This window comes from Medicago sativa, chromosome 4 (genome assembly GCF_051527215.1).
Source record: "Medicago sativa cultivar Bolivia chromosome 4, Bolivia_mono, whole genome shotgun sequence".
NCBI lineage: Eukaryota > Viridiplantae > Streptophyta > Magnoliopsida > Fabales > Fabaceae > Medicago > Medicago sativa.
In genome coordinates, this window is record NC_140752.1 from 10009642 (window position 1) to 10032726 (window position 23085).

Sequence of the window (23085 nt, forward strand, 5' to 3'; positions counted from 1 at the left end):
TTGTGTCCACGCTACATGACAAGAAAACAGCTCCAGAATACGGCTTTGCCTGCGAAGATGTTCCTTTGGATAAGGAATGGATTTCAAATTTGTTCTTCATAGGACAACAACTTAATCAGGCAAAAGATCATTGGTGAAATATCAAGCTTCAACAACGACTCTTTGATGTGCTGGCAATTTCACAACGTCTCTTTCACACCTCTATATAAAGGAGTGAAGACTTAGAGATTTGGTAATGCTGAACGAAAGACTCTCAACATTTTTACAAGTGCCAGACCTCTACTGAAATTGTTCTGCATTCACTTAGAATTTCTGTGTCTCAAAGTCATATCTTAGAAATTCTTAAGTCTTAGAGTATGTATCTGATTTGTATTGTGAGCACCTCTGATTGTATATCAACTGTTCAACCTTAAACAATTTTCTGTGTAATTTTGTTTAGTTAGAAGTCTCTTGCAGTTGTTCTTGAGCAGGGAAGTCTCTTGATTGTGTTCTTGAGCATAGGAAGACTCTTGCAAAGTGTGCTTGAGCAAATGAAGTCTCTTGCAGGTGTGCTTGAGCAATTGTAATCAGATATTACATTCTTGTGAAATCTCCTTGGAAGTGCAAGGGGGACTAGACTACTTCCGAATTGTGGAAGGAACCAGTATAATTGCTTTGTGTCGTTCTTCTTCTCTCTCTCTCTGTTTTATTCCGCTGCGTTCAGATTCTGATTATCACTTCAGAAGCGATATCACTTAGCTTCTGATCAGTGTGTTCAGTTTTTTAGGAGAAACGAAGAATTTTTCAAAACACAATTCAACCCCCCTTCTTGTGTTTTTCTCACTTTCAATTGGTATCTAGAGCCTTGGTCTGTTGTTTAACACTTAACCGTGCAACAGTAAAAGATCTGAGAAAAACATGTCTGGTCCTATTCCTACTCTTACACCTGGTGAAACTAGCTATACTAATGTCTCACATGATTATAGTGATAGTAAGAAATCCAGTGTTGGAAAGATTCCAAAGTTCAATGGAGATGCTGAAGAATTTTCTTGGTGGAAAACCAACTTCTATAGTTATATCATGAGCTTAGACGAAGAACTTACTTTCCAATTATAGATAATTGCTTCTCTTTCCTCACTACTATACAATATGAGTGTATCACCATCCTTAGAAAGAAACAACGGCAAGAATTGAAGATGATACTTCAGAGTATAGCTACTAAAGTCATAACCTAATTGAAGATCATGATAACTTATTTTGAGGAATTGAGTCCAAGACTCTTCAACCCCAAATTTTTTCATCTGCCAAATAATAAAATCGGTTTCCTTGTAAGAATAAGAAAAACATAGGCAATCCCCCAACACACCAAGTTCTGGCTCTGCAGGTGTTACCTTATCAAAATCTTGAGGCAACAAATACTGACTGTATGTCTCAGTTTCTAGATCGAGCAAAACAATGACAAACTGCTCAGCCGTAAAATCCTGCACATTTAGCCAACTATATTCGATGTTACCGTGAATAGCCAACCAATTGAAAGTGCCATCGAAAAACACACCATCATATTCATAATTCAGTAATTTACGATAGCTCAATGCAAGAGGAACAACAGGGAAACTTTTGATATTTCTCCAAACATTATCGCTAAAACTTAAAACTCTCACCTTGCTTATCAATTGATCACGAATGTAACATGACGCGACCACTTTATAAGTGCCAGTTGAAGTATCACAACCAAATGTGAATCTCAGTATGAGACTCACCGGCCAGTCAGAATAATCCATTGCAGGAACCAACAAGATGAGAACACCCTTTGTCATTTAAACAATAGTAACGATCGACAGAAAGGGTAAACGACGGGTTATTGAGTAAATGACATATTGGGTATGGAACGATGGTGAAATCTTCTTCGTGTTCATCATCACTGCCATCAGGGGACTCTCCGGGGATATGTTTGATGTGATTCGCGAATAGTGTCAAGTGAGGATTTCGTGTTTTTGATTTCTTGAGGTGCAAGTTCACGAAGGAAGGATTGGAAATGAGAGTGTTCCAAAATTTACTTACACATTTGAATCAAAGAAGTGATTTTACAGGAAGTAACGAAAGGACCTTGGTGAGGAGATCGTCGGGGAAAAAGAGCATCGGTGACCGAGTCGGAGACATGAATCACAACTGCTACAGTTGCAAAACTTAGAGGGGCCACAACTGCTACAGTTGCAAAACTTAGGGGGCGGTTCTGTAGTTTTTTTCTTTAGGGGGCCAAAATCACAACTTCGTGAAATTTAGGGGGCGAAAACTGCTATTAAGTCTTTTTTTTTTAATAGCAAACATTTCATGAACTAAAGAAGAGTTAAGTACAAGTGGTACTAAATCTTTTTTTTAAGGAAGTGGTACTAAATCTTATAAGTTGATGAAGTATAAGTAGTACTCACCCCTCCCAAAAGAATACCAACCCATGGCAACCCATATAAGAATCATATTACCTTAAATACAATCTTAAAGGAAACTTGAATCATTCACAATATTGCTCTTTAGGTAGTCTGGTTTGCACTCAGGTGCTCTAAAATTACCCATTTCCCTGAACGGCAGTTAACTGCCGTTCGCTCTAAGCAACAACTAAATGTTGTTTCGTTATGGTTTTATGCCAGAACAATGAAAACATCCCAGTTCTTCTATTTGTTCCAAAATCTAACTAGACTCTCTCCAAACTCTCACAAACCAACCTCCATCTAATTTCTTCAAAGTCAAACAACTTATCAAACATACAGCAGTGTTCATAATCCTTTAAAATATTACCTTAAATTATTTGCATATCAATTGTATTACGGTCAAATCCAACTAGGCATTGCATTATGGTCAACAAATTTTACCTCAATCAGTTGTATATTTTCAACTTAGTGGTGAATAATAGTATTTTTCTTTTCAAGGAAGTGAGTTGTGAGGAAACAATTGGAAATACATTTAAACTCATTCACATTGAACTTTGTTTTATTGATGTTGAGGCATTTGACCGTTCATGTCAAACAGGTAAATGTGAGAGGAGAAGGTTGGTAATTATATGAAACAATTATATGCACTTAGGAGTTGTAACGGAAAATGCACTCAATAATTGAGAGGATTCAAATGGAGAGAGGCATGTAACATTTTGGAAAAATGCATTGAACGCAAGCAAAACATGAAAATGCAAAATATTCAACATGCATGCAAAGGAGAAACATACAAGCGAGAAAAAGAAGAGATTGTTTTTAAAATGACTAGTGAGTGTATTAGAGTTGTCACAATTAGAATTATGTGTCATATAGAATGTTGAGTTGTTGTCATCAAAGTTTGAGGAGTTAATTTAATAAATTATAATAGATAGATTAGTATATTATAATTATTCTCGTTTTTATTTTAAAAAATATCATAAAATTAATAAAAAAAATTGGTTTAGTAGTTTAGTGGCTAGAAATTCAATTTTTTTTAAGTGAACAAGTGGATGTCAGGGGTTCGAACTCTGATCCATGTATATATTATACAGTGTCCCTTCCAACTGAGCTATAATCTCACGGAAGCATGAGGACCAAGATTGATAAATTTAACTTACTCACTACTAGTGACAAACATTTGTTTCACATATGATTTTTATAATAAACTAGCATCATTAGAACTTAACACGCTAATCTTTCCACTTTTCTTTCGCGTTTAACGGTGTGTTTATTTTATCGTATTTGGCTATAAATATTTTGTAATTATTATTGAAAATTATTGTCAGCCCAAAATCATTGTCAGCCCTATATGAGTTTGCTTGTTACGGATTAAAATAAAAATGATTTTGACATTGAACAACAAAAGTCATTAAGGAGTATAATTTTTTCATTCTTATATTACACATCCTCTACACACACACACACACACACACACACACACACACACATATATATATATATATAGGGATTTGCTAGAACACACCCACTAGTTTTTATGTTGGAGTGTTTTAGCAAAGCTACACCTTAGGGTGTATTTAACCACTTTTTAGTTATTCACTTGCTAAAATACTCCTTCTAAAAAGTAAGTGGGTGTATCCTAGCAAACCCCTATAGGATTTGCTAGAACACACCCACTTGTTTTTGTTAGAAGGTGTGTTATAGCAACATACACCTTAAGGTGTATTTATTAACTTTTTAGTTATAACTTGCTAAAACACTCCCACATAAAAACTAGTGGGTGTGTTCTAGCAAACCCCATATATATATATATATATATATATATATATATATATATACTTTTCAAGGGAAGATAATGTATGTTTTAACATAAGATGGATAGGGAGGATAATTTAAGGTTCTCTTAGAGGAGAAAAATGCAAAAATGATTTCCTAGTAATAAATAGCTACTTAGATATTTAATAATAACTCAAAATTACAACACGACCATCATTCTAAATTTACATGTTTGACGGCTAACCTCACGAAATATTTTTATATTTTTTCCCTTTTCGTGTTATTGTGTTTGCCTACTTACCACACGACTGAGCACAAGATGCAATAGATTAAATCTTATCCGTTCTCTAAAAAGGATTTTTTATTTATTTTTTATAATTTATTTGGGGAATTTTTTTAGAATTATGCTTGAGAAAAATAATGAACAAAACAATAATAAACATAATAATACCATTGGAAGATATTACAAAAATCAAAATAAAAAAATAAAGGGTTTAAGGACCAATACCAAAATGCAGGGACCAATATCAAAAGGTGTTGAAGTGCAGGGACTAATACCAAAACTTTGGAATATTTTAATTATGAAAAGTTTGTCTTTTAGTGTGCCACATGGCGTGTAATAATTGGTCCACGTGGCACACCATTAGTTTTGTCATTTTTTTTAACTTGGACTTGACAGAAGGACCAATTGCAATTTTTTCAAAGTGCAAGGACCAATGCCAAACAAAAAAAGTGCAGAGTCTGATGCCAAAATATAGTCAAAGTGCATCGACCAATTACACATTTAAGCCTTTTTTAAATAATATTTTTCGAACTATGTTCAAACAAGAATAGTAACCAGAACAATTTGAAGATGTTTTCTAAAAAGGTTGAGATTATATAATATGAAACATGGTAAAAATGGTTCAAATTATTTAATTCTAATATAAAAAAATAGGAACTTTAGAGGTGCGCGAGAAATTGGTTGGGTGAGAAAAGAAATTATGTACCATTGCATCGTTGTCTTAGCCCAATATGATTTATTCTCGTAAGGAGTAGAAATATCTTCTTCTTCTTAAATGGTCTGTCTATAACTACAACGAAGCTGCGTTTGGATTGGAATCGGAAGCAATCAGCCATGTCTACGACCCCTTCGTCGGTGATGTTCTTCTCTGACGATCTCCTCACAGAGTTTCTTTCGTCACTTCCTGTAAAATCACTTCTTCGATTCAAATGTGTAAGTAATCTATGGAACAATCTCATTTCCGATCCCAATTTTGTGAAATTTCATCTCAATATATCAAAATCACGACGAAATCAACACTTCACACTAATCACTGATCACATCAAAATTATTAAGGGAGAATCCCCTTACGGTAGTGACGATAAATCTGAGATTGATTGCAGTATAAATATATACCCTATACCAAGTTTAATCGATAACCCGTCATTTATCCTTATCACTGATCCTCACTCTCTATTGAATGAAAAAGACTGCTCTAGTATAGCTGGTTCCTGCAATGGATTGATTTGTTTGACTGGTTATCGTTCAGTTTCTGTCTCCGCTTATGGTGATTATGAGTATGAGTACTGGCTCCGTTTATGGAACCCAGCCACTAGGAATATATCTCCAAAAATTGGTTGTTTTCGTGATCACCGTGGTTTCGTCTTCAATTTTGGTTGTGATAATTCCACTGGAACTTTTAAAGTGGTTGCGTCACGTTACATTGATGATGATCATTTGACAAGTGAGGTGAGAATTTTAAGTTTAGATGATAATGTTTGGAGAAATATTGAAAGTTTCCCTGTTGTTCCTCCTCGTTTGGTTCATCAAGGATTTCGGTATATTGATGTGTTTCTTAATGGCACTCTTAACTGGTTGGCTGTTCACAATGACATCCCGATTACTTGGTATCGTTATCCGGTGGTGGAAATTACGGTTGAGCAGATTGTTATTGTTTCACTTGATTTGGAAACTGAGACATACCATCAGTATCGGTTGCCTCGGGATTTTGATGAGGTGCCACCTGTAGAGCCAACTGTTGGTGTGTTGAGCGACTGTCTTTGTTTTTCTTATTGTTACAAGGAAACAAATTTTATTATATGGCAGATGAAGGAATTTGGTGTTGAAGAGTCTTGGACTCAATTTCTTAAAATTAGTTATCATGTTCTTCAGTTGAACCATGACCTTAGTGAAGATACGCTGAAGTATCATCTTCGATTATTGCCATTGTTTCTTTCTAAGGATGGTGATACACTGGTATTGCGTAGTAGTCTAGAAAGGGAGGCAATTCTCTATAATTGGAGAGATAATAGAGTGGAGCGAACAAAAGTAACTGTGCATAAAACTAGTATTGATGATGGAACTAGAAGCTGTTTACGTTGGGACTTTGCCTGGGGTTTTGTTGAAAGCTTAATTTCGATTTGTTGAAACTTGAAAGTAAGTTCCTCTTCTATTGTTCACTTGTTGGAATTTATGTAGTGTGAATATTCGCTTTTTTTATTGCTTTTTGGATGATTGTGTTCTCAAATGACTATCTATTGGCTATTGTTAACGAGTCGACAATTTTCATGGATTTAATGATTTTTTTTTTATATAATTATAACCAATAGGTTTGGCAATTTTCAGACATCGACAGCCAGCCTTAATGATATGAACTAGAACATGATTCTCCTTAAAAGGTGTTCTTTATTATATTTCTCTTTAGAATTTTTTTAAACAAAATTGAAGTGTGAAATAGTCATCAATTTTTGTTTTGATTTTGTTTACACCCTTTCAACTACATTTATGTTGAAGCATTGATTGATATTTTTTTCTACTTGCACGTGTTTCACTGACTGACCTTTATGTCGAAGACTGCCTTACAACTACAAGTTGCTGATTGCTATTGTTTTCCAACTGACTTATGATCATATGGCAGAATTTCCATTATCACTTTTTTATTTGTTTCTATATTTTTAATTTCTGACATACTTTTTGGGAATTCTATTATCTTTCTAGGTTGCTTGTGGAAGAAATTGTCCAGAGGTACTTCGGATGCTTCACAGCGATGTGGCTTTTCGGAACAAAGGTGGTGTTAGATGGAGGAAAACAATAAGATGCCGGGGAAATTACATTGGATATAACGTTAAGGGAAAATCCATAATCAAGATTAATTTGTTCTGTTTTTGATTACATGTTGACATAAAGGACTGATCCTCCTGCCATCATAGGCTTAATATATGTATCTGGTTTTTTAAGCTACAAAGAAAACAGATGCATTAGTGGGACCGGTTTATTAAAATGAGTTTCATTAATCAATTACTTGGGTCCATCTCACTTGTAAATGGAAAATGAATGGAGCTCTATAAATAGAACAAATCCGAACCAATCTAATGACTCTCATTATAATATGTAAGAGTTATGGAGTACAAGTTGTTTTTATATACAGAGGTCCAAATTAAAAATTTGTCCCTGAATTGTTCTCAGCTATGTTGGGGTCCAAATTACTCAACACAAGTGCGAGAAAATTGAAAGTGAGTGCTCTAGCAAATTGAAAGTTTTGATTAGAATAAACTATTAACTTAGTCTATAAATCATGTAAATTTCTAAATGCTGCTAACATTATGCTGCAAAATAGACTATTTCTAATTTGAAGATGACATTTCAAATTAATCGATTATGTTCGTCATAATCATGTAACAACATTCTCATTATGGTCAAAACTAGGTATAGGCTTCAATGCAAGTTCACCATTTGCAAAACCAGTGTTTTAAAAACAGAACCAGACATTAAACTTACAAGACCTATGTGTCATGGACTCATGGTTTAACTGCTTTAAACTGCTCAAATCAAAACGAAATCACAGATGAACTTCTCAAATGATCTTGCTTTTTGACTTTCCTTTCACATTCTATCTTGTGTAATATCTCCAACATCGTATTCTTTTCCTCCTCCATGAATGAAAAACATAATGAAGTTGTTCTGGATAATTTCTTCCACCAGCAACATAGCAAGCAAATAAAATAGCACATAATTGCTAATCTCTATCCATCACATAAATTCAAATAAATACATATTAGTCCTCTATCCAATTGAGACAATTATGCACTGATTGCAGAGAAGTGCAACACCTTTCTTTGACAGTACATCAAAATTCTCCCTCAGTAATGTTTGGAGAAATATTGAAAGTACATCAAAATCCCCGCCACATACATCAGTTCCGAACACACATCAATATTAGCACATGGTCTCATGCATTATTATTCCTTCATTAGTATCATATACTGTACATAATTCAAATGATGTACTGCTCTCCCATATCCAGGAATGTGTTTCATACTTCAACTTTGTTCGTATAATTAAGGCTAGCAAGAGGCAGACTGTTTGTCGACTCGTTAACGATAGCCGATAGATAATCATTTTAAAACACAGTCAACCAAATATTCACACAATCTATTAATGCGAGAACAACATATATAAATTTACATAAATTCTAACAAGTAAAACCAATGAAGAAGAACTTACTTTCAACAGATTGAAATTAAGCTTTCAACATAACCCGTGGCCAATTCCCAACATAAATAATTGTTACTTTCATTATCAATAATAGTTTTATGCACGGTAACTCCAGTTCGCTCCACTCTATGATCCCTCCAATTATAGATAATTGCTTCTCTTTCGTTACTACTATACAATATGAGTGTATCGCCATCCTTAGAGAGAAACAACGGCAAGAATTGAAGATGATACTTCAGATTATAGCTACTAAAGTCATAATCTAATTGAAGATCATGATAACTTATTTTGAGGAACTGAGTCCAAGACTCTTCAACCCCAAATTTTTTCATCTGCCAAATAATAAAATCGGTTTCCTTGTAAGAAGAATAAGAAAAACAAAGGCAATCCCCCAACACACCAAGATAAGGCTCTGCAGGCGGTACCTTATCAAAACCCCGAGGCAACAAATATTGATTGTATGTCTCAGTTCCCAGATCGAGCGAAACAATAACAAACTGCTGAATTGTAAAATCCTGCACTTGAAGCCAACTATATTCGATGTTACTGTGAACAGCCAACCAATTAAAAGTCCCATTTAAAAACACACCATCACAGCCGTAATTCTCTAGTTTATAAAGGCTCACTCGAAGAGGAACAACCGGAAAACTTTCAATATTTCTCCAAACATTATCACCAAAACTGAAAACTCTCACCTCGCTGGTCAATTGATCACGAATGTAACATGACGCAACTACTTTATAAATGCCAGTTGAATTATCACAACCAAACGTGAATCGGAAATATTCATGTTTCACGCTAAAGTAACGAAAATACCCTAATTCTTCGGAAATTGTCCTAGTGGCTGGGTTCCATAAACGGAGCCAGTACTCTTGATATGCATCAGTATGAGACTCACCAGCCAAACATATCAATCCATTGCAGGAACCAACAAGAAGAGAACATCCTTTGTCTTTTAAACAATAGTAAGGATCAACAGAAAGGGTAAACGACGGTTTATGTAGTAAATGACATATAGGGTATGGAACGATGCTGTAATCTTCGTCGTATTCATCATCACTACCATTAGGGGACGCTCCGGTGATACGTTTGATGTGATTCGCAAATAGTGTCAAGTGCGGATTTCGTGTTGTTGATTTCTTGAGGTGCAATTTCACGAAGGAAGGATCCGAAATGAGAGTGTTCCAATATTTACTTACACATTTGAATCGAATTAGAGATTTTACGGGAAGTAACGAAAGGACTTCTACTAGGAGCTCGTTAGGGAAGAAGAACATGGATGACGGAGTTGGAGACATCATTTAAAGTTGTTGTAGCAATGCTTTAAAGTAATATATCATAAAAGTTATATGATCTTGAGTTATAAGCAAGTTTTGACAGGATCCATATTTTATGCTGACTTTGAGAAATTCTCTCAGTGGCAATTCTATTTTTAAAAATTGTTTTAAAGATGAAAACAAAATAAAATTTGACGATTCTATTATTTATAGGCCGTTAAAAAAAGGGCATACTAATTAATCGAATTTGTCTAGGTGAACTACCTTAGCAAATAATATATCTAGGTATGGTTAGAAAACCTAGTATTAATAGCGAGGTATAACCTACAACCGATTAAAATTAAATTGATCAAAAGTTGAAAAGCATAAAAAACAAGATATATCAAGTAAACATAGTTTGAATTGCATTAAGAAAATGACTCATGGATCATGTGTTTCCACATACACCGTAAAGTTTCCTCGTTCAATCATAATCTATAAGAGTTTAGTTACACATGATAATGATAACAAACAATATAATTCAAAAGATAAGAGAAAGATACATTCGCAGTGGTGTAGATCTTCCACTTTGTTTCCAAGCCTTCAATAATGTCACCTTAGGGTTAATGGATCACACCTTACACCTCAGAGCCGTCAAAATTTGGATCCCTAGCTTCTAGGTGAAACTAGCGCTATATAGAAAAGTTGCAGGTCGTGCATGGATCCATATGCCTCACGTGTGTCATTAAATAATGTGATGTCATCCTATGTTTGGTCTTTTACATGCCCCGCACATGGTGTTGTCTGCCTCGCGCATGTTGACATAAGCTCAGGATAATTTCACCTTCCATGCGCCTCGTGCATGGCCTTGTGTGCCTAACACATAGGGAAAAGTGAAATCCTCTTTGTGGTTCTCAATTCTTCAGTTCCTAAATATTGCAACCTTTTATGTGTCTTGTAACAAGTATAAATACCTTTGTAACTTCTACCAAGAGTCATCTAATTGGATCAATCTGTCAAAAAATACCAAAAAGACCATGACCCCTACAAAGTCGTCTGGTTAGAGAAGTAAAATGACTTACAAAGACTATTTTCTATACAAGACTGACTTTTCCTGAAAAACCATGAGTAACTCACTCTAAAATCCTCTAAAAACTAAGAATAAAGTAGCAAGAAAACTCGATAAAACCCTTTAATACATGACATGATGAGGACTCATCAACATCCCGATTGAAAAGACTTACATATTTTTACCCCAGTCCCCCCCCTTTGATTTTGGCGTACAAGCATCCTTGTACTTTGCCCAACAATATTTTTTCTTCTCTCCTGCCACACCAAAAATATATGTTGCATCCTTTCCATTTTACTCAACACACAATTTTGGCATTTTGAGAAAATACGGGATAACACCCAATATGACATTAATTAGCACCACCATACCCCCAAGACACTTATACTTAATTTTCAGAGAGGTTAGCATCCAGTTTACCGTTTCCAACATTGAACTCCAAGTTGAAGTCTTTTTTTAATTTACTTGCACCGGTAAGACAAGGTAGATAAAAGGGAGATTGCCATTTTGATTCCAAACATCCTACTTTTTGTAAAATTTACCTTTAAATCAAATATTAATTTAAACCATCTAAGGATCGCCTTCATAGACAATGAATAAAGTGATTTGGGAGACAATAACCTCAGAATAACCTATCCGGAATCCTTTAAAATAACGTAACTCCATTGCATTCCTCACTAAAGATCATAACCCCTCTCCCAACAAACTTGAAAACACACAAGCTCTCATCCAACCTCTCCCTTTGTCATCAAAACCAAACCTCCTAAACATATTGTTGTGAATTCGTAGACAAATCACACCAATAAAATACTTGATGTGGAGCAAAAATAATCAAGCAACCAATATCAACGTGGGAACAATTATAAACACAAGCAAAAGTAAAAAAAAAAAACGAGAGAAAGAAACACGAAATTTGTTTACCTAGTTCGGTACAATACTGACCTAGTTTGAGGGAGAGAGCAGCCCTCCGTTAGGGTTGCAAGAATAAGTCTTCAAACCTAATTCTACCCAAAGTCCCAATCTCTTCCCATGACCAAGGTGAATCAACCACAACCCTAGTGTCTCCGGCTTAGAGAAATATCTCTACAACCCTAGTTTGTTGTTTGTTTCTAAACCCTTGTTTTCAACCCCCTCTACTCTCAAAGTTTACTCTGATATAAGGTCTATATTTATAGTAAAAGTATCCCTCAACCACTAACAAGCGAACATTGCGCCGCTTGAAGATTGAAGACTGAATATGAATGCATGGTTGTTCTTTGGATTTAGTTGTCATGTATTATGTCATTTTGTTCTGTAACTTATTTTGGTGTGTTTTTTGTTTTACCATGGGATATAGTAACTCCCATTGATGTCGTATTTAGCGTCTTCGCCACTTATGTTTTCATGTATTCCGTCTTATGTATGTCTTTGTTTCCTATCCTTTTGCTTTTCTGTGCACTCCCTTATGGTTTGCAATGACTGTTAATTAAATTTGGATGGGGTTTTTGTTTGTTAGTCTACATTGATTACTCATACTTCCATTTCACCATGCCTATATTTTTTCAATTACTGTTGTGCCACTCTTTCCTTCATTATATGTAAGATATGTCATTATAAATGATGCATAGAAAAAAAAAATAGAGATTTTAGTTTAAATGAGTCTAACATATACCACATGGATTAGCCTGACCACTTCTCTGTGTGGATGAAGTATAGAAGTTCAGAGGTTTTTTCTAAATTGCCTTGGCAAAGAGATGGGTAAATTGCCCAAACCAATTAAAAATGGACAACTGTAATCCATACCTCTCACATTTATAAACGTCATTTATAGATTATAGTCTCATACTTTTATTATTTTCAGATTGACCCCATTCATTAATTAATATCAATCCTCTTAATTGTGGTGTCACGCACACAATAGATTCATCTTCTTCAACATCAATCAGATTTGTCCTCTTTATTCTCCACTCAACCCATTTCTTCCCTCTAATCCTTTTGAAAAATGTCCTAATTTTCTTTCATCCGAGTAACTCGCGGCTCCCTTTCTCTTTCTGTCGCCAAGCTGAATCATCTTCTACTTCAAAATTTGCATGATTTTCTAATGTTGTTTCTCTCGTAGTGTTTTTATGGCTACTTACATGTCTATTAATGCATGAATCTGCAATTGAACTTAATAAATCGAAACTATGTAAGTTGTTTATTCAAATTTTCAAATGTGTCTATCAACTCTAGTTCAAATGCTTCTTAAAAAAAATGTTTTCGATACATGTGAGCTTTTGTTATATGAAAACTTCATATGTGGTTTTCTTAATTTAAGTTTTTGAGTAATTGTCATGGTTTTTGTTATGTGAAAACTTTCTAATGTTTGTTTACGTTGATGATTATCGATCTCAATATAATGCTCCGTGCGCTATTGACTATAGTCTATTTGATGCGGTTAAGAGGATAATGTTTTTTATATGCTCCATGCAAATTTTCAGAATTGGTAGAATGTGAAAATAACTAGCTGGAAAATCACAGTATATACTATGAAGTACGAATGTGTCGGTGTCCGACATGACACCGACACATATAATTACATTAAATTATATAATTTTTTTAAATTATTATCAGTGTTGATGTGGCAGTGTCTATGTTTTGTCCATGTCCGTGCTTCATAGAATTTAATGGTAAAGTAGAGGTTTGTCAAATGTCAACAAACAATTTCATTTTGACAGGTTTCTAAAAGGATAATTTGTCAAACCGATTTATACCAAAGAGTTTGATTGTTGAAATTTGAGTTCCTTATTCATTCTCATTCAAGCTAGGTCATATCTAAGTGTCGAATCAATTCAATTCGATACTGTTTAGTCGACGAATGAATGTCCTTTCATTTTGACTAGATTTTTGTAGGGATAGTTTGTCGTATTGACTTATTCTAAGGATTCTGATCATCAAAATCATTCCAAATAGGTCATAACTAACAGTCGAATTCATTTCACTTGTTACCGTTGAAATAGCAATAAATGTCGCAAGAAATGGGTGTTTGAATTGTGACCATTTTAAAATTATTCCTGAAAACTTATGTTTAGATTTATATACTCAAGAGAGTTCTTGGTGTATGTTAGTTCAACAAGATTAGAGTATATAACAATTAATTGATTGAACCAGAATGTTATGGAGAATGATTATAAGCAGAATGAGAAAAATGATGTTAAGTTAAAATATAAGATTATTTTAACAAGGACCAGAATGTTCTGAAAAATGATTAATAAAAGACACAATGATAAAACAATATTATAAGCTGAATTTAAACGCTAAATATTTAAGCAGTTGTTTTATCTTGGACCAGAATGTTCTGGAGGCAGTATAAAATAATGCAACAATATTAATTAATTAATTAGGGACCAGAGAACTCTGGATTAATTTGATAGTGATTAATTAGGACCAAAATATTCTAAAGATTAATAAATATTAATATAGGTGTAATAGTGTGTGTATTGTGTAACTTTAGAGAGAGAGAGAGAGAGAGAGAGGGAGAGTGAGAGAGAGAAGAATAACACAGGAGAGTTATCCTGGTTCACCAAACCCAGCTACTTCCAGTCCCCACACCGCGTGTGAGATTATCCACTATAGTTGTCTTGCTAACAGAAACTTCTAACTAGCACTATAATGTCTTGATCACACAAGATCAATTCGTTACACCCTGTATTATCAACATCAGTAGGCTTCTACAATGCTTTGCTTTCGCACAAGAAAGGTTGTTACACTTCTTTCTAAAACTATCGTTACGGATAGGCTTAAGAATTACAATACACTTTGTAAGATGAGATTAGGTTTGGATCAAATAAATTCTCAACACTTGTTTGAGATTTGCATAACCAAGAGATATAATGAGAGAGCTTGAAATTTGCTTTGTTTGTGAAGAGCTTTGTATGTAGTGATGATTTTCACTTGAGAGAATACTTGCTTTCAAAACTCTTACTTTCAACCTTCAAAACCACTTGTATTTATAGGTGAGGAGTGCCTTGGTGATCAAGAGTGAAAATAGAGTTGTTAGACACGTTTTTGATAGATGTCCAAAGTCTCAATTGATTTCACTTTTCTTTTTTAAAACAGGCAGAATGATCTCAGAATGTTCTGTACGATTTGCTTGCCTTGCTTGCACTGTTTGTTGCTTGCGAGAGAGATAACCAGTTGTTAGTGAGTTGTTTGCTTGTTATTCAATAGAAGTGACATTGATTACGCCATCCTATTTTCCTTTAGTGATGCCATGCCTAAAAAAGCCATGTGATTTGAATGAGATATTTTATTCCTTATGGGTCTTTTTGCTCCAAGTGGGTCAAACCTTTCTTTGGGCCCAATGATAGACTTTTAGCAAGTGTACTAAAAATGAATCGAAGTAATAAAATAAGTTCGTATCCACGAGGATTGTGTTAATCTCAATTTAGCAATAAAGTAAATATTTAGAATTCAGTTGCAAAATATGATTTTTATAGATTTGATTTGATTGAATAAATTTAAATAACATAAAATAAAGATTCGGTTAGAAAATATAGACTTGGTTAGAAAATATGTAGAGAGATGAGATCAGGTCTTTCGAATCATCTATGTTCCTCTAATTGATATACTACACCTATTCTTATGAATGATTTTCTAGTTCCACGATAGGTCTAAGTCGAAAGCTATGGTTAGTAGTCATTCATTCTCACGAAATCATGTTTATATGGTGTCAATATATAAAAAGCATTAAGAACAATTGAATTGAATAAAAACTAGATTGTCATTCATAATAAATAGAGTTTCACAGCAACATGGTTCAATCAGGGTTACACGAAATCATCTTAGACCTAACCTCTAAGAGATTTAGCTACTCATAATTGAATTTACAAATAACATAGTCAATAGTGGAATTAAAACATACATGAACTGATAGAAGGTTGAAGAAATCGCCCTCCTAGCCGTCTTTAGGTCTCAAAATTGCACTTTGCTCTCTCCAATTCGTAACCCTTGTTTTCAGAATAGTCTTTAGCTTAAATAGGCAACAACTGCCCCTAAAATCGTGGCACGATTTAAGTAAATCGTGACACGTTTCTGCCTTGTGTAACAAACCACCCAAATTAGGGTTTCCATAATCGTGTCACGTTTTTGCCACCGTGACACGTTTCACCAATGTCGAATGCATATTTCTTGAAAGCTCCAAATCGTGACACGTTTTTCGATAATCGTGACATGAAGCCCTTTTTCAGTTTCTTCAGTTTTTTCTTGCTTTTCTTGCTGCTTAATCTTGCTTGCGAACTCAAAAATATCATGAAAATGACACTAAAAATAGCGAATGACTGACTGTCATCACCCAAGACACCAACTTTCAATTAAACATTTTGCCATGCTTTCTTCTTGTGTTATCTTGTATACTTTTGATGTACTATTTTATTTGCTTCTTATTTGTCAGAACATTCTCAGGTTGTTCTCATGAAACAAATTTTCACAAAATAGATTAGTAGATAGCAAGATTAAATAAATTTAATATGTTTGTAATCTTTAAAACATCAAATAAGGATTTTTTCTCAACAACCGTTAGTCGATTGGGACCGTTTCAGTAGTCGATGGAGTGTATATTCATTTTGACTAGTTGCATGAAGGGTTAGTTTATCATATTGACTTATACCAAAGATTTTGATTGTCGAAATTCGAGTTTCTAGTTCATTAGTTGATTATGATTGTTTCACACGATAGAGGAGTTCCCTTTTATTTTGACTAGGTTTTTTTAAGAGAGTTTATCAGATTGACATATACGAAAGATTCTAATCATCAAAATTTAAGATCTCAATTCATTCTCATTACAATCAGGTCATATCTAAGGGTCGACTTCATTTCATACGATACCGTTCATCAATTGGAACGATTTTAGTCAACGAAGTAATGTCCTTCATTTTGACTAGGTTTCTTAAGGGACAATTTTGTTGGATTTACTTATACCAAAGATTTTGATTGTCGAAATTTGAGTTCCTAGTTCATTCTCATTATAATTAGGTCACGTTTAAGTGTCGAATCGATTCAATTCGATATCGTTCGTCGATTCCGTTAAAGTTGACGGAGGAATGTCCTTTGAATTCTCTCTTTTCTTCATACTCTCTCTGATCTTAAATATAAGCAACTTAAATGATCATTTTTGTTGGAACATGTGTGGAAATTGAGTAAAAAAGACTAAACACAAATTCCCATGTTGGGTAGAACTAGTGTTGTGTGAATTGAAAAAAGTGGAAGTCCCACATCGGATGGAACACACACATTAGTAGTGTTTATATAGTGGGGGTGTACCTCTAATTAATGGGGGTACACAAGCACTAGAGAAAAAATATATATTGATATATATTTTATTATTTAGAAATGATAAATTAAATAATTAATTTAATCATTATTAGAAAGTGCTTTCTTAGTCCCCAAGTTTTGCTAAAATATTTTGGTACATAATATAATATATTTTTGTACTAAATTTAATATATTTTAGTACTCAATTAAGATATTTTTGTACTAGATCTAATATGTGAATTACTTAATCGCAAAGTAATATGTTACTTGTTCCCAAAGTTTCTCATATTACTTGTTCCCAAAGTTTCTCACTTATTAGTTGTGAATTTTCTTTATAAATAGAGAGCTCACACAGTGCATTCCACACACCAAAGAGTTTCATTGAGTTGTCGGGAACTCTTTCTCTCTTCTCCCTTTTTTGACTTGTGTTGACGAGTCTTTCATCTCTTCTCCCTCCTTCGACTTGTTTAACAAGTCCTTCTCCTTTTTCTACTCCTTTCTGTCCCTTCGGAATTAAGAGTGTTCTTAAGACCATAGTCCCTTTTCGGTTTAATGTCCCTTCGGAATTAAGAATGGTCTTAAGTTCATAGTCCCTTCGGTAATATAAGTCCCTTCGGAATAAAGAGTACTATTAAGATCATAGTCCCTTTCGTAATAATAATGTCCCGTTGGAATTATGAATGATCTTAACAGTATATAAATCATTTAAATATTTTTCTATTTGAGGAGAAATGGTGGTATCACCATATTTGAGTGGTCCTAATACCATATTAAAGGTTAGAATGGTGGAAACACCATATTTGAGTGGTCTTAACACCAAATAGAATGGTAATAATACCATATTAAAGTGGTTTCAGTATTAAAGAGTGGTCTTAGTACCATATTTGAAGGTGTAATTCACGAACGATTAACTACAGTGCAGTAGTTAATCGAACAGTTGTAGCTGGGCTTGTTTTATCATGGAGGCGGCGTGGTTGATAGTCTACCTTGCACAATTTTGGATAGTGCCACGAAACGTCTTAAAGAGAGCGACCTGGTCGTGACTCAACCTAGTAACAACTTCGGTAGATAATAGAATTTGGAAATCCAAATACAACAGTTTGGAAATCCAAAAACAACAATTTTCTTAGGTTATGTTTGGTAAAAATAGTAGATGAATAATAGTTAGTTGATAACTTATTGTTGTAATATTTGGACATAAAATTATCTCTATATAATAATCAATATATATAAATAAAAGAATCAATCAAATATAAACAAGAGAGATTAATATACTTATCTCTTTTGAGATTGTTGTTGAATTAGAACCCTGACCACGACTTTATCAACATCTTTGACAGCCAAATCAAATAGAATCAACAGCTACAAAACGAACAAATAATGAATAGTCTGAGACGTGCTGATCGCACTGTCCTTAAGGATTTTTCGCGTAATTATACGCTAACCCCCCAGGATTTAACAGACCCTTCTTGATATAGAATCAAGGATGCAGAACTCGCAAGAAGAAATTTTAACAGGAAGATGTAACCCAAGAAACTCAATCTAATGGAGGAGAGGAAAATGATATTTTAGAAAAGTATGTGTGCTACTCAGCTTGTGTACTGTACCGGTTTCTTACCTTTTTTATAGGCATTGAATTGATACACATGTTAGTTATGTGGCAATTAAATTGCTAATAAAAACGGTAAAACAGTAGGAGTGACATTGACCGGGTAGTGTAACGTTAATTTTTGGATTGGAATAGAAACATGCACATATTGACCAAGTAAATAACAACAACTAATAATGTGGTCAAAGGCCGTTACCAAATTGGGAATTAAAAACGTTTCAACAAAACTAAGTCAAAATTTTAATAAATAATAATATGATAATAATTTCCTATTAAAATATTTTTCCATATTTCTCAATTAAAAATATGGGACACAAAATATTTAAAACTTTTGAAATATAATCAAAATTTACAACAATCCCCCACATATTTCAAAAGTTTAAAAGAAATTAGAAAAAAACTTCCTGGGTTAACATCCTAGATATGTGATGCATCAAACTGGTGTAGCAAGCTATATGAACCAGCCCTAGAATGATAATACTTAACACACAGTGAAGTTGGTGTAGCAAGCTATATGAACCAAAATCACTTGGCGTATGTTAGCGGTATACCACTCGCATCACTCCCCCACAATTCTTGCCGTTGGCGCTGTGGTGCGCGAATAGGCCGTGCGCGTGCCTGGATTATTTCATGAGTGCTCCAGAGATATCGCCAAGATCTCATACAAGCGGCCTCACTTGACACTCACATTGGTGATTTCATCAAGTGTATGCTGCAAATCATACACCACCCATAAGGAATATGAAATTCATTAAAAGCTTTATAGGCTTATCCTCTCAGTAATGCAGTGTCTAGCACTTCTCACACACACCATAGGAAAGGGACGGAAACAAAAATTAATTAATTAACTAATTTTTGGTGCTAGCAGAACTAATAAGTGACTTGTTCTTACCCATATGAACCTTATTCATGGGATCTCCAATCACAAAGGTTGGGTTCCCATCACTTATTAATTTCGAGTGGCTTAGGTCCCAATCCCCTCGATGTACACAAATTTATTTCATCCCAAGGGGCTTTGTTTAGTAGCTACTTTATACACAAATGATGAAGATAATTTTCCTTCATCATATAAGATTGACTAAGACGTCTCTAAGTCAATCAACCTCATATATTTATCAAAGTTTATAACAATAAACTTGATCTCTATAATTATATTTTTATACATGTCTGCCTTAAGTGACATCAGTGTCAATGTGGATAAATATAAATCTATTTGTAGATTTATTAAACAGGTCTGTTTGAATGACTTCAAACGACAACATCCCCACAATAAGTAAAGTAATTGTACATTTTGATTTATTCTCATTGGATTTTAATTTCAATTAACATCATTGCATTATTTTGATGCAATGGTTTATCAACTCTAAACAATATTTTATATATTGTCAAACTGACATTCTTGATATACTTCATCAGGTCTACTTAGATAAATTGTAAGCGACAAACCCCCACATTGAGAAAATATAATTCTATGTATAGATTTATTATACAGGTCTACTTGAATAATTTTCAAGTGACAACACTCCAACAATGAAAAATAAATTCGATAAATATATATTTTCTCATAAATAAATTTAAGTAAACATCATTGCATTATTTGAATACAATGGATTATCCATAATTTATTTTTCAAGTATACTCTTATGTCAAAGTCATTTCAAATATTCCTCAAAGAATATAAGTATAATATTTTCACAACTATAACCTCAACTAACTCTTTTATTGAAGCCAAAATAAAATTAAAGAAATAGAAGTAATCAAACTGTGAGGTTTGTCAAGTTAATTATGCTCAAAATAGTATCATTAGAGAGAAGGTAGATTGCATACAAGTACTTTCAACCAATATGCACATAATCTCATAGTTTGTCATTATCAACAATGCATTTTCAATTATGTATAACATGTTTCAAATCTATCTACCAAAACATGCACATTCAAACTATGAAATTTTAAATTATAAAACTTGTCATATGATGCTAGTCATCAATTAACTAAATCAAATACAATCCTCATTTAAAAAGTCAAAAGGTACAAAAATAAACCTTCACATATGATATCTCATGACCTTTTGAAAAGAGCTGTCATAAAAGTTTCTTATCTAACAAACTGCATTTCAACATATGCATCACTACTTTTATAATTTAAAGGAGTATATCTGTAGAACACAAAATAGAACTTCTAATCATTTATGTTAGATAAATACATACTAGATGCTGATACAATATAGAAAAATGAACAGTGGATAAACTTGTATAAGAAACTAATAATATAAATCCTCATTTGATATTTCAACGTTAACCTTTTAAGATAGTAATTATGCAGTTTATAATTGTTAAAATATATTCAAGTTGCCACAAAGATAACATCATGAAAATAAAAAGCAAAGATATCACTTACATAATTCAAATAATCACCAATGCAAGTATAGCCACAATTCTACAATATTCATGTTCAGATAACATTACCAAAAACATTAGCAGCACAAGAAAAATCACATTTTAATCACATGGTTGTATATACGCCGATATACGTACGACAAACAAATAGCTCATAGAAACATTTGTGACAGTGGGATCAGAAGGTTTAGCACAATTTTTGGCAATGAGGAATGGATACGTAAGTCACAAATAAAGGAGCAAGAGTGATATAACAAAGCGTAATAGGAGTAATATTTTAATAATTGTTACCTGGTTCCGGTTATCTACCAAAATTCAGTATAAGCTTACCTTCCTATTGTCATCATCAATGGCTTGAGCAACCTAATCAATTTCATTGGGAAGCTTACCATTATCTTTCATGTCTCAAAGTAACCATCGATCAAATTCTGCCGTGATTGGAACACGTCACTCCAAGACATGACAAATGCGACCAATCACTTCGTGGACACCATAACCAATAATCTCACACCATCTAATTTTGTGTTCTTTGATTAAAACCTATCGCGGTGGTGGATCTGAGAATTAGGGCACAAATAGATTTCATTAGAAAAGAAAAATCCTTAAGATTGTTGTAATATTTGGACATAAAATTATCTCTATATAATAATCAATATATATAAATAAAAGAATCAATCAAATATAAACAAGAGAGATTAATAAACTTATCTCTTTTGAGATTGTTGTTGAATTAGAACCCTGACCACGACTTTATCAACATCTTTGACAGCCAAATCAAATAGAATCAACAGCTACAAAACGAACAAATAATGAATAGTCTGAGACGTGCTGATCGCACTGTCCTTAAGGATTTTTCGCGTAATTATACGCTAACCCCCCAGGATTTAACAGACCCTTCTTGATATAGAATCAAGGATGCAGAACTCGCAAGAAGAAATTTTAACAGGAAGATGTAACCCAAGAAACTCAATCTAATGGAGGAGAGGAAAATGATTTTTTAGAAAAGTATGTGTGCTACTCAGCTTGTGTACTGTACCGGTTTCTTACCTTTTTTATAGGCATTGAATTGATACACATGTTAGTTATGTGGCAATTAAATTGCTAATAAAAACGGTAAAACAGTAGGAGTGACATTGACCGGGTAGTGTAACGTTAATTTTTGGATTGGAATAGAAACATGCACATATTGACCAAGTAAATAACAACAACTAATAATGTGGTCAAAGGCCGTTACCAAATTGGGAATTAAAAACGTGTCAACAAAACTAAGTCAAAATTTTAATAAATAATAATATGATAATAATTTCCTATTAAAATATTTTTCCATATTTCTCAATTAAAAATATGGGACACAAAATATTTAAAACTTTTGAAATATAATCAAAATTTACAACACTTATAAGTAAGAAATCCAAAAATTGGTTAGTGGTTACAATAATAATGCCAAAAGACACACGTTCCATTAGTGATTCCATTTCCTCCATTTTTTTCGGTTGAAGCCAAATCGGTTTGCTCCACCTATGTTTCCTATGTGCACCTAACTTAAAAGTAAAATGATTGTTGAAACCCTCTTCTTTTTATTGTTCTCCAAAACCTCTCAAACCATTTACTCCACCCTTCTAGTAAGAAACCGTTTACTCCACCTTTCATAGGTAAGTGGAAGTTATTCTTTTTCTAGGAATTTTTTATTCTTGAGAGATAATTCTTTAACCTTGTAACAATTATAGGAATCTATATTTGCACCTTCTACATGGAATAATGTTTCTAACCGGGAAACAAACACCCTTGTGATGAGTTATTGCTTTTTTATTACATTTTTCATGACAGGTT

The 23085-nt window shown here is 33.6% G+C and overlaps 2 protein-coding genes and 1 pseudogene across 3 annotated transcripts; 1 reads left to right on the plus strand and 2 right to left on the minus strand.

Moving 5' to 3' along the window:
- Positions 1–754: 754 nt before the first annotated feature.
- LOC146926166 (F-box/kelch-repeat protein At3g23880-like) lies at positions 755–2139 on the minus strand (annotated as a pseudogene).
- A 3101-nt stretch (positions 2140–5240) lies between these two features.
- LOC146926167 (F-box/kelch-repeat protein At3g23880-like) lies at positions 5241–7458 on the plus strand. 2 transcript variants are annotated; one of them, XR_015034038.1, is made up of 3 exons: positions 5241–6597; positions 6771–6839; positions 7159–7458. XR_015034038.1 is itself a non-coding variant. In XM_085758545.1 (2 exons), exon 1 carries the CDS (start codon positions 5296–5298, stop codon positions 6586–6588), a length of 1293 nt encoding a protein of 430 aa, XP_085614671.1. In that variant the 5' UTR covers positions 5241–5295; the 3' UTR covers positions 6589–6597; positions 7159–7458. The 2 variants fall into 2 exon arrangements, 1 of the variants encoding a protein (XP_085614671.1); XM_085758545.1 differs by lacking the exon at positions 6771–6839.
- Positions 7459–8459: 1001 nt separating this feature from the next.
- On the minus strand, positions 8460–9953 carry LOC146926168 (F-box/kelch-repeat protein At3g23880-like). The gene has a single exon (XM_085758546.1). The coding sequence runs from the start codon at positions 9951–9953 to the stop codon at positions 8667–8669; it is 1287 nt and encodes a 428-aa protein (XP_085614672.1). The 3' UTR covers positions 8460–8666.
- Positions 9954–23085: the final 13132 nt, after the last annotated feature.